Raw genomic sequence first — 12,139 nt, 5'->3', positions numbered from 1 at the left:
ACCACATTTAACGTCTCACGTTCTCTGTCAACCTCCGCCCCTGAACAAAACCTGTTTGGTCTTTCACCACCACCTCTGGCAGGTCCCAGTCTTAATACCAGCACCTTACTAACATCTACGCATCCACATTTAATAAGGAGATTGGACGATATGTCCCACAATCTAAGAGGTCCTTGTCCTTTTTCAAGAGCAGGGAAATTGAAGCCTGCCTCAGATTCTGTGGCAAATCATCTCTCTCCAAGGAGTCCCTGAACATCCCAAACAATAAAGGAGCTAATAGGTCAATGAATTTTTTATAAAGTTCCCACTAGGAACCCATCAGGTCCTGATGCCTACTCCGTCTGCATCAATTTCATTGCCTGCTTGATCTCATCCAACTCCAGTGGAGCTTCAAGGTCATCTCGTAACTCCGCCTCCACCTTGGGAAACTCCAACTCATCCAGGAATTCAACCATATCTTTCCTATTCCGTGGAGGTTCTGACCTCTATAAAGTTGAAGAAAAGGTCTTAAACACCTTTTACTTTCTCCTGATGCGAGAGCAGCACCATCCCGTGTCTTAATCTGGGCAATCTCCCTCTCAGCCTTCTGTTTCCTCCATTAGGAGCTGGTTTAGCACAGTGGGCTAAACAGCTGACTTGGAATGCAGAACAATGCCAGCAGCGCGAGTTCAATTCCCGTACCAGCCTCCCTGAACAGGCGCCGGAATGTGGCGACCAGGGGCTTTGCACAATAACTTCATTGAAGCCTACTTGTGACAATCAGCTATTATTATTATTAATATGCCAGGAGCCGACTTACCTTCTCACCATATTCGTGAATAGCCCCTTGACTCGCCTCAGCTGTCATACCCCCCTAGCTGTAGTCACCAGATCACATTGTATGTGTAGTTTCCTCTCTCTGCTAATAGTCCTTGGGAAGGGTGACCGCATACTTATGATCTACTTCTATAATATCGTCGACTAGTTTTTTCCCTGCTCCCTCCTTGCCTCCAGCTTTACTTAGGCCTTAAAAGATATAATTTCTTATTTAGTTCAACTTTCGGTGCTTCCGATAGTGTCGAGGGAGAGACCTCCCCATTGTCATTTTTCAAAATATAATCGTGAATAGGCTCTGAGATCCTTCCACTGAGCCCAATGTCCGCTAGCAGATCAACATCCAGCCGCCCCCGCTTTCGATGCCCTTTATCTACCCCCAACTCAAGATCCATCCAATGTGGGGCATGGTCAGAAATAACCACCGTTGCATACTCAGATTTCTTCACCCCTGCCACCAGTGCCCAGTTTATGACAAAATCATCAATCCTGGAAAAGGCATTGAGTACTGAGGAGAAGAATGTGATCTCATTTTCCCCTGGGTGACCGAACCGCCAAGGGCCTGTCCCTCATGTTTCTCCCATAAAAGCAATTAATGCCTTTGCCATACCCATTGGGGTCAGCGATCTTGGCCTAGAACAATCTACCCTTGGGTCGAACACAAAATTCATGTCTCCTCCCATAATAAGCTGATTGGTGTCTTGTTCTGGTATCCTTGCCAGCAGCCATTTCATGGACATTGTATCATCCCAATTTGGGGTGTAAACATTCACCAACAACATCTGTGTCCCTTATAACAGCTCCGTTACTATAATAATATAACTCCATCCAGAACGAAAACTGACCTTACTATTAATAAGGACTGCCACCCCGGGGCCCAGCTATCAAATCCCGAATGGAAAACTTGACTCACCCAAGCCTTCCGAGGCTGCACCTGATCTTGTTCGCACATGTGGGTCTCCTGGAGGAATGCCACATCAATGAAATGAAAATCTCTTATTGTCACAAGTAGGCTTCAAATGAAGTTACTGTGAAAAGCCCCTAGTCGCCACATTCCACCACCTGTTCAGGGAGGCTGGTACGGGAATTGAACCGTGCTGCTGTCCTGCCTTGGTCTGCTTTCAAAGCCAGCGATTTAGCCCTGTGCTAAACCAGCCCCTATCACCTCGAAAGTTCTTTAAATTAGCAAACCCATGCTCTTTTGACTGCCACCCCCCCCCCCCCCCCCCCCCCCCCCCCACCCGCTTCCCCAGGCCCCACACATGGTTGCCTATCTCCCCGCCGGATCCTCTTTCACCACCCATAATAAACGAAGGCCTCAAACTGAGGAAGGACACCCTCATCATCTCAGCAAATATTAAGCCCATAAAGAAGGAAAATCTTTTTTAAAATACCCAGAACAGAGGAAACAACCCAATCCAAACACCTCCCCCATTAACCCAACTCAACACCTGAAATGAAATGAAAATCACTTATTTTCACAAGTAGGCATCAAATGATGTTATTATGAAACGCACCTAGTCGCCTCATTCCGGCGCCTATTCGGGGAGGCTGGTACGGGAATTGAACCGTGCTGCTGGCCTGCCTTGGTCTGCTTTAAAAGCCAGCGATTTAGCCCTGTGCCAAACCAGCCCTTAACAACGGGAAAATGAACAGTAAAGACAGTAAAATATTAACATCCCAACTGATAAACCGACCACACCCCTCAAACTGTGCCTCGCCTGCTCGGCAGTTTCAAAATCGAAACATTTTGAGTCAAACGTGACACTTAGTTTCACTGGGTACACAGCCCCAAATCGCACTCCTCAATTACACAGGACAGTCTTCACCTTCTTGAAGGCTGCCCGTCATTTTGCCAGTTCCGTGCCAATGTCCTGGTAAATCCTTACCACGTTGCCATCCCAGTTGATGTTCCGGGCTCTCTTGGCCTATTCCAGGGCCCGCTCCCTTCTCTGAAACCTATGAAACTGAATGATCACCGCTCGAGAGATAGCTCATTCAGTTGCGGTTTCTGCCTCAAGGCCCTGTGTGCCCTGTCGAGCTCCAGCATAGCAAATACCTCATCACCACTCTCAATTGAGAAACTTTGCAGTGAAGTATTCAGTCGGCCGTGCACCCTCAACTCCCTCAGGTAGACTCACCAGCCTCAGGTTCATACGCCTGGACCTATTTTCTAAATAATTCAGCTTCTCCTTGAGGCCCTTGTTCCTGTATCCAATGATCACCATTTCAGCCTCCAAGGACGCAAGTCTGCCTTTGTGCTGGGATAAAGCCCCCACATTTTTCAATTTCTCCGTCTGCGTGCCTACCTCTTTAATTGTTTTGTTCAGCTGCTTCCTTACTGGGCCCAGTCCTTCCTCCACCGTGGCTTTAAATGAAGCCTTTAATTCCTGACCCTGGTTCTTGAAGTGTTCGTCCATTTCTGCACCAAATTTTTTACATTCTCTGGCTACCACCCCGACCTTCATGTCTAGGGTGATAGGCATGGCCGCTTTCCCCGCCATCTTTGAGGCATCCTTGTTCAGGCTCGACGTTGTAATTTTGCCCCTCCACCCCCCTTCAATGTCAGTTTTGACATCACGTTCTTCATGGTCAGCTTCCCTGCTGGGAAAGTCCATTTTTAAAAAATGATGACTTCATGCCGCAGCACCATGAGTCAGAATTAAGGGTTTTAGTCAGAACTGTTACTTTGCCATTCACTTCATGTAGATCTGGCTTAAACGTACCTCCTGTCAGTACTGAACCATGGCATGTAGCAGGTTTGTCTTGAATTTTCAAAGGAGTAGTCATGGCAGCATGCTCTTCAATATAAAACAATCACAGTGAGCAATATGCCAAATCCTATTTTCTGCTCATATAACATCCATGATTGGTAGAATGCAACAAATGTTCCTGATCCTTCAGAAAACACAATTCCAATCCAGCAGTACAGATTTCCAGTCTGTTGGTAGAATTGAAAAGTTGCCAGCTGGAATCTGAAGCTGCCCATTGTTACATGTTACAAACAGGGTAATGAAGCAATTATAATAGCTTCTGTAATCTTGAAAGCAATATGCAACTTGTCTTTCAAATGATTATTTATCAGAGACTATTTTCCGGCTTGTAACTTATTCGGTCACTAGCAACAACCCGAATTTGTCATAGCGACCAATTACGCTTGCAAAAACAAATCGCGACTCAGTTTAGATCTAGTTTTAATTGAAAGGAATGTTCAATTGTAATGAAGGCTTGTTGGATAGTCTACTAATGTGCTTCACATGAATGTTCTTGATTTTAGTCTGAAATGGAATAAGATGTTCAGAAATGCAGTGTTTGTTCAAAAGGCAAAAAGGACCATGTGAAGATGGTGCCTGATAAGTACCGCATCATTTACTGACTGACCTTGAATGTAGAATCTGAATCATACCTTTTTTAAATTAAATTAAACTTGTAAAAGTCACTTGGCACTGACACTAAAGCATTAATGTCTTTAATATTTGACAGACTGGTTGCTTTTGAACCTATCTGATAGCACTGATCCAGTATTTTTCTCTCCATACCTTGTATTGATTCACAATTCAATGTTTAATCTTCAGCGCTGTAAATTTAAACTTCATTTTCAATAGACAGCCTACCCACATTCATTGTCTAAATCTGATTCATTTAAACGATCAAGACTACCTCCTGCCCTCTATCCCAATTCATTCTGAATTCTTTCCCCTTTCTTGTTCTCTCTTAATCTCTTCCTCCATACAAATTCCTCTTCACATACTCGCAGTCACCTCCTTGACCAAGTCACCACTTCCTTGTATCCCCCTCCAACCACGTTCCCCTTTCCCCCATCCTTCTGTGTCCATCCCTGAGCAAAACATTCTCCCAACTGACCTTTCAAAATTCAAACTCTAGACTCAACTGCTGGTCTGCTCAATCGTGCCCTCGCCTCCATCGTTGATGCCCTTTTTCCCGATTAAAACCATGATAGTTAGAAGCTTTTTCCCAGATGTTGCCATCTTTATTATCAGACCACAAGCTGCGAGTATGTTCTTGTATTGACCAAATGACCACACAACCAGTATCTTAGTTCAAAGGATAGTTTATTATAAAACACAAGATTTATTTCTATTTGCAATGATACACGCGGCTACGTATTAAACTACATCTATCAACTAAGATGACCTTTACTTAACTTCTGGATGACTGGCTCTTTGTGGGTAGATAAGGCCTTTATCTGAGTCCCCACGTCTGTCAGCTGGAAATCGTCAAGTTCGTCTCGGCTGTGGTTCATCTCTCTCAAGAAGCGATCGCAGGACTTGAACTTGGCTGGTCGTTATGCTGCAGTTAGTGTGGGCAAGGCCGTTCCCGAAGGAGACCGATCCTTAGTGCGCAGGGCTTCTTATCCTTCTTCTCTTTCGTGACCTTTTGGGCGGGGTTAACTCAGGGTCCAATGGATCGATAAAGTCTCAATCACTCTGATCGATACTAGCCAATTAGGGGCGGGTACCTTGATGGCTGGGCGGGTCCTAGTCGTTATTATTCCAAGTGAGTATGCCTTTCCAAATAAGGTGGAGTGGCACTGGGGAGTCTGCTACTGTTGCTTTTCCTTGATTTGAGTCTATTGCCCTGGGGAAATCGGTGATTGACCTTTAACAGGTGCAGGTTTCAGTTTGGTCTGGTTTTTCCTTTGCTCAATAAACAGGGACTGTGCACTGTCTGTGTCCCAGCTTGACCACAATTCCCATTACCCATTGCAGGTGGCCATTTTAGATGGCCATACAGGGTGGCAGAGTCAATTACTAGGGGAATATATGTTTAATGTGCGAGAGACAAAGTTTAGAGGAGATGTGCAAGGGAAGTTTTTTACACAGAGGGTAGTGGGTGCCTGGAACTCGCTGCCGGAGGAGGTGGTGGAAGCAGGTACAATAGTGACGTTTAAGGGGTGTCTTGACTAATACAGGGGGATGGGAACCTAAATTGTAGTCCCAGTGTACAGGATGTTGAGAGTAGTGAGGTCAGGGATAGGGTTAAAAGTTCGAAAGAGGGCACTGGCAAGCAAGACGCTGGTTTGAAGTGTGTCTACTTCAACGCCAGGAGCATCCGGAATAAGGTGGGTGAGCTTGCAGCATGGGTTGGTACCTGGGATCTCGATGTTGTGGCGATTTCGGAGACATGGGTAGAGCAGGGACAGGAATGGTTGTTGCAGGTTCCAGGATTTAGATGTTTCTATAAGAACAGAGAAGATGGTAAAAGAGGGGGGGTGGCATTGTTAATCAAGGAAAGTATTACGGCGGTAGAAAGGACGTTTGAGGACTCGTCTACTGAGGTAGTATGGGCCGAGGTTAGGAACAGGAGAGGAGAGGTCACCCTGTCTATAGACCTCCAAATAGTTCCAGAGATGTAGAGGAAAGGATTGCAAAGATAATTCTCGACAGGAGCGAGAGTAACAGGGTAGTTGTTATGGGGGACTTTAACTTTCCAAATATTGACTGGAAATACTATAGTTCGAATACTATAGATGGGTCAGTTTTTGTGCAGTGTGTGCAGGAGGGTTTTCTGACACAGTATGTAGACAGGCCAACAAGGGGAGAGGCCACATTGGATTTGGTACTGGGTAATGAACCCGGCAGGTGTTAGATTTAGATGCAGGTGAGCACTTTGGTGATAGTGATCACAATTCGGTTATGTTTACTTTAGCAATGGGCAGGGATAGGTATATACCGCAAGGCAAGAATTATAACTGGGGGAAAGGCAATTATGATGCTATTTGGCAAGATTTAGGATGTATAGGATGGGGAAGGAAACTGCAGGGGATGGGTACAATCGAAATGTGGAGCTTTTTCAAGCAACAGCTACTGTGTGTCCTTGATAAGTATGTACCTGTCAGGCAAGGAGGAAGTTGTCGAGCAAGGGAACCGTGGTTTACTAAGGAAGTTGAAGCACTTGTCAAGAGGAAGAAGAAGGCTTATGTTAGGATGAGACATGAAGGCTCAGTTAGGGCACTTGAGAGTTACAAGTTAGCCAGGAAGGACCTAAAGGGAGAGTTAAGAAGAGCGAGGAGAGGACACGAAAAGTCATTGGCGGATAGGATCAAGGAAAACCCTAAGGCTTTCTATAGGTATATCAGGAACAAAAGAATTACTAGAGTAAGATTAGGGCCAATCAAGGATAGTAGTGGAAAGTTGTGTGTGGAATCAGAGGAGATAGGAGAAACGTTAAATGGATATTTTTCGTCAGTGTTTACACTGGAGAAAGACAATGTTGTCGAGGAGAATACTCAGGTTCAGTCGACCAGGCTAGATGGAATTGAGGTTCACAAGGAGGAGGTGTTAGCAATTTTGGAAAGTGTAAAAATAGATAAGTCCCCTGGGCCAGATGGGATTTATCCTAGGATTCTCTGGGAAGCTAGGGAGGAGATTTCAGAGCCTTTGTCCTTGATCTTTATGTCGTCTTTGTCGACAGGAATAGTGCCGGAAGACTGGAGGATAGCAAATGTTGTCCCCTTGTTCAAGAATGGGAGTAGAGACAACCCTGGTAATTATAGACCTGTGAGCCTTACTTCGGTTGTGGGTAAAATGTTGGAAAAGGTTATAAGAGATAGGGTTTATAATCATCTTGAAAAGAACAAGTTGATTAGCGATAGTCAACATGGTTTTGTGAAGGGTAGGTCATGCCTCACAAACCTTATTGAGTTTTTTGAGAAGGTGACCAAACAGGTGGATGATGGTAAAGCGGTTGATGTGGTGTATATGGATTTCAGTAAGGCATTTGATAAGGTTCCACACGGTAGGCTATTGCAGAAAATAAGGAAGTATGGGATTGAAGGTGATTTAGCGGTTTGGATCAGTAATTGGCTAGCTGAAAGAAGACAGAGGGTGGTGGTTGATGGCAAATGTTCATCCTGGAGTTCAGTTACTAGTGGTGTACTGCAAGGATCTGTTTTGGGGCCACTGCTGTTTGTCATTTTTATAAATGACCTGGAAGAGGGTGTAGAAGGATGGGTTAGTAAATTTGCAGATGACACGAAGGTCAGTGGAGTTGTGGATAGTGCTGAAGGATGTTATAGGATACAGAGGGACATAGATAAGCTGCAGAGCTGGGCTGAGAGGTGGCTGATAGAGTTTAATGCGGAAAAGTGTGAGGTGGTTCACTTTGGAAGGAGTAACAGGAATGCAGAGTACTGGGCTAATGGCAAGATTCTTGGTAGTGTAGATGAACAGAGAGATCTCGGCATCCAGGTACATAAATCCCTGAAAGTTGCCACCCAGGTTAATAGGGCTGTTAAGAAGGCTTTGGTGTGCTAGCCTTTATAAGCAGGGGGATTGAGTTTCGGAACCACAAGGTCATGCTGCAGCTGTACATAACTCTGGTGCGGCCGCTTCTGGAGTACTGTGTGCAGTTCTGGTCACCACATTATTGGAAGGATGTGGAAGCTTTGGAAAGGGTTTAGAGGAGATTTACTAGGATGTTGCCTGGTATGGAGGGAAGGTCTTACGAGGAAAGGCTCAGGGACTTGAGGTTGTTTTCGTTAGAGAGGAGAAGGCTGAGAGGTGACTTAATAGAGACATATAAGATAGTCAGAGGGTTAGATAGGGTGGACAGTGAGAGTCTCTTTCCTCGGATGGTGATGACCAACACGAGGGGACATAGCTTTAAATTGAGGGGTAGTAGATATAGGACAGATGTCAGAGGCAGTTTCTTTACTCAGAGAGTAGTAGGGGTGTGGAACGCCCTGCCTGCAACAGTAGTAGACTCGCCAACTTTAAGGGCGTTTAAGTGGTCACTGGATAGACATATGGATGAAAATGGAATAGTGTAGGTCAGATAGGCTTCAGATGGTTTCACAGGTCGGCGCAACATCGAGGGCCGAAGGGCCCGTACTGCGCTGTAGTGTTCTATGTTCTATGTTCTATGAATTGGATGGGACTAGAGGGATATGGGCCCCGGAAGTGTAGAGGGTTTTAGGTTAGACGGGCTGATCCCTAGTCACTGATCCCTTATGTCTTGAAGCACACAGTCTTGAAGGGATATGGTGGGTAACTTGTTCAGCTACTCACTACCACTGGACTACATGAATCATAATCCGGTCTTGCTCTGACGTGTCTAAATAACTCATTATTCCAGGATTGTTCTGGAGAGCAAAGATAACCCCAGCTTCTCTCCTCCACGAGAAACTGTCTTATTAAACCCCACTTCACCCGCACCCCCAACAACAGGTGAGAGGTTCAACGAGATTATTTGTTCAGCCACCTCTGCTGGCTTCCTCCTTTCCCTTAGCCTGCTGAAGCAAAGGTTCTCCAAGCCCGAGCCCTGAACCTGTATCTTTCTCTAATTATTCTCCTGTCTCCCCTCATGCCCTCTCTGAATTCATCTTGTCTAAGAAACCCATCTCCTGACCTTTCAGCCCTATTCCCACTAAACCACCCAACCTTCCCTCCGGGTCCTCACATTGCTCATGATTATAAACAGAAATACTGGAAGTACCCAGCAGGACTGGCACCAGGTGTAGAGAGAGCCATTCAATGATCTATCATCAGAAAAGTTAACAGTTCTCTTCTCTAGCACTGTTTCCTTCTCCTTCACATCTGTCATCATCAATACTCACCTCAGAATTGAATCCATGGCCCTTTTTCCCATGCAAACTACTATCCCATCTCCAATTTTTAGATTTTAATAGCATGAGGGGGGATGGGGAGAAAGTGGGAATGTGGGTTTGAGATCAAGGATCAGCCATGATCATATTGAATGGTGGAGCAGGCTCAAGGACACAAATCGCCTACTCCTGCTCCTATTTTCTATGTTTCCTCTCCAAAGACCTTGAATGTGCTGTTGCCTCTTAAATCTCAGCACAACCTTCCAGCAACTCTTTATTTCCCTGTCACAATACTGATATTGCCTTTTATTAATGTCACAAGGGACACCCAATCTGACTGTGAGAATGGTAAGCTATCCCTCCTCATGCAGCCTCTGGCACATTTGACAACGCCATCCTCTTTATCATCCAGATGAGTGGACTCGCCTCTGATTCCATTCCCACCTTTGTGGCCACAGCCAGAAAATCTATCCTGGGCTTCCTCCTGATTCTTATCGACATGCTGCCCCTTAGCAACATCACCTGAAAACCTAACATAATATTCCATCCATACGCTGACAACAGCATGTTCTACCTCACCATCACCATTCTCGATCCCTCCTCTGTCTCTGTCAAACTGCTTCTCTAACATCCAGCACTGAATGAGGAGAAAGTTCCTCCAGCTAAATATTGGCAATATTGAAGTCATTGTTGTCAATCTCCACCACGGACTCCTTTCTCGAGCTACCAATTCCATCCCTCTCCCTGGCAACTGTCTGCGGCTGAACCAAACCAAATTTCATAATTGCTCTTGGAGAATTTTACTCCAGTGAAGATGCTAAATAAATGCAAGCTATTGTTGTTGTTCTGGACTCAACGGTGCACATAGAAATAAATGCAGACTGTAAAGATTTCTTTATTATGTGTTGCCAGTTTTATTTGACAGACATTTTTTTAAACACTCAATGGAATAGAAAATGAGTGCACTAAATGTGAAAAGTTACCAATTATTCTTTTCTGTTCCAGGTATTTAGGAATAACAAGACCATTGACGTATCCGGTCAGGCAGAATGGGAAAGGCATGGCTAAAATGATCCTTTGCGTGTGGCTCCTCGCTGCATCCATTACACTACCGCCTTTGTTTGGCTGGGCCAAGAACATCAACGACGGCAAGGTTTGCCTGATCAGCCAAGACTTTGGTTACACCATTTATTCTACTGCAGTGGCTTTCTACATCCCGATGTCAGTCATGCTTCTGATGTACCATCAGATCTTCAAGACGGCCAAGAAGAGCGCTGCCAAACATACGTTTGCAGGGTTCCCTCGGCAGGGCGGCAAACGCATGAGTGAGGGCGGTAAAATAGGAATGAAACCACGCAAAGAGTCGGAGGAGTGCGCCCACTTTGCCCGACTTTTGAAAAATGACAGGAAGAACATGTCAATCTTCAAAAGGGAGCAGAAAGCTGCAACTACGCTTGGCATTGTAGTCGGGGCATTCACTGTGTGCTGGTTGCCATTTTTCATACTTTCGACCGCAAGACCTTTCATCTGTGGCACCGAGTGCAGCTGTATACCCTTGTGGTTGGAAAGAACGATCATGTGGTTTGGCTACACAAATTCTCTGCTAAACCCATTCATTTATGCATTATTCAACAGAGATTTGCGAACAACCTATCACAATCTGTTGCGGTGCAGGTACAGGAATATTAACCGTAAACTCTCTGCTGCAGGAATGCACGAAGCTCTAAAGCTGGCGGAGAGGCCAACTCTGGTACTGTAAGAGGGGCGGGTTCCTTGAAGCAGAAATACCTCAGGGAGAGAAGAATTCTCTTTAAGTCTGTGAACTATTGTAGCTATATCTTGGGCTCTTAAAACAGAAAAAAGAATTCAAAATTGTTCCATTCATCAGGTATCCTTCACGCAGCAAAGGGATTGCCTGAGCTGGGCTAGCTCTAGAGATTGCACCAGATGGGAGTAGGGGTTATTGCTAGCTACCTTTTTGGTCGGCACCATGAAATGGGTCACTCTGTTTATCAGTGGAAACAGGTCGGAGTTTCATGAGCACATGTAACCTGGGGACTTAAAATGTTGACCTGATGCAAATTTGAAGTACCAATTGTTGGAGCAAACTGTACTTGGCACAGAGGCCTAAGCAGAGGTTTCCTGCATTAATGATCTTCCAGAGCCCACAAGGCCACTCCTCCCTGATGGATGGCCCTCCACAATGCCCCTTTACGCTTGCCACCTCCCCAATTCCATCATCCCTTTCAGTTATTGTCACCAGGCAGAGCAGCTGTCACGTTTCATGTCATCCCCAATCAGTCAGCTGCTGCTAATACTGAATAAATAACGATTCAGGTCTGACCACTTCCACTGGTCTCCCACCCAAAAAAGACACTCCCTCCAAAATCAATGTAGCCATGTGACTAGCAAACCCTTAACACTGGCAGCTGTACTTTATCAGAGCTCCCAATCCCATTGCATGAAAATTTTCAGGATCCCTCACTGGGTTAGCTCTGCTTTCCCCTCTTTTCGGAGGATGTTTTCTGTCTGGCATTGCAATTTCCTAACCTCTGGAGCCATTCTTTATAACTTTCATTCTATATCAGTAGGGGTAAGAATAATGTAAGAACTAGTATTTATACAGTCCTTGCCTCAATCTCAGGGCATCTCAAAGTGCTTTACAGCAAACAAAGCACTTTTGTAAAGTGCACTTATTGTTAAATTGGTGAAATTGCAGCAACCAATCTGCACACAGCAAATTCCCACAAATATCAAAGT

General features: G+C 45.2%; 1 protein-coding gene across 1 annotated transcript in view; it reads left to right on the top strand.

Annotated features, from left to right (window-relative positions):
- LOC119950940 (5-hydroxytryptamine receptor 7) overlaps positions 1 to 11,820 on the top strand; it is a 52,420-nt gene extending 40,600 nt beyond the window's left edge. Inside the window, exon 2 of the mRNA XM_038773953.1 lies at positions 10,385 to 11,820. Coding sequence (XP_038629881.1) covers positions 10,385 to 11,138 — 754 coding nt within the window. The 3' untranslated portion in view covers positions 11,139 to 11,820. The remainder of the gene's footprint in view (positions 1 to 10,384) is intronic.
- The last annotated feature ends 319 nt before the right edge of the window (positions 11,821 to 12,139 follow it).

Source organism: Scyliorhinus canicula, chromosome 16 (genome assembly GCF_902713615.1).
Source record: "Scyliorhinus canicula chromosome 16, sScyCan1.1, whole genome shotgun sequence".
NCBI classification, from domain to species: Eukaryota; Metazoa; Chordata; class Chondrichthyes; order Carcharhiniformes; family Scyliorhinidae; genus Scyliorhinus; species Scyliorhinus canicula.
Note: the sequence above shows the minus strand (reverse complement) of the source record. Positions and strands in the feature narration are given on the sequence as shown.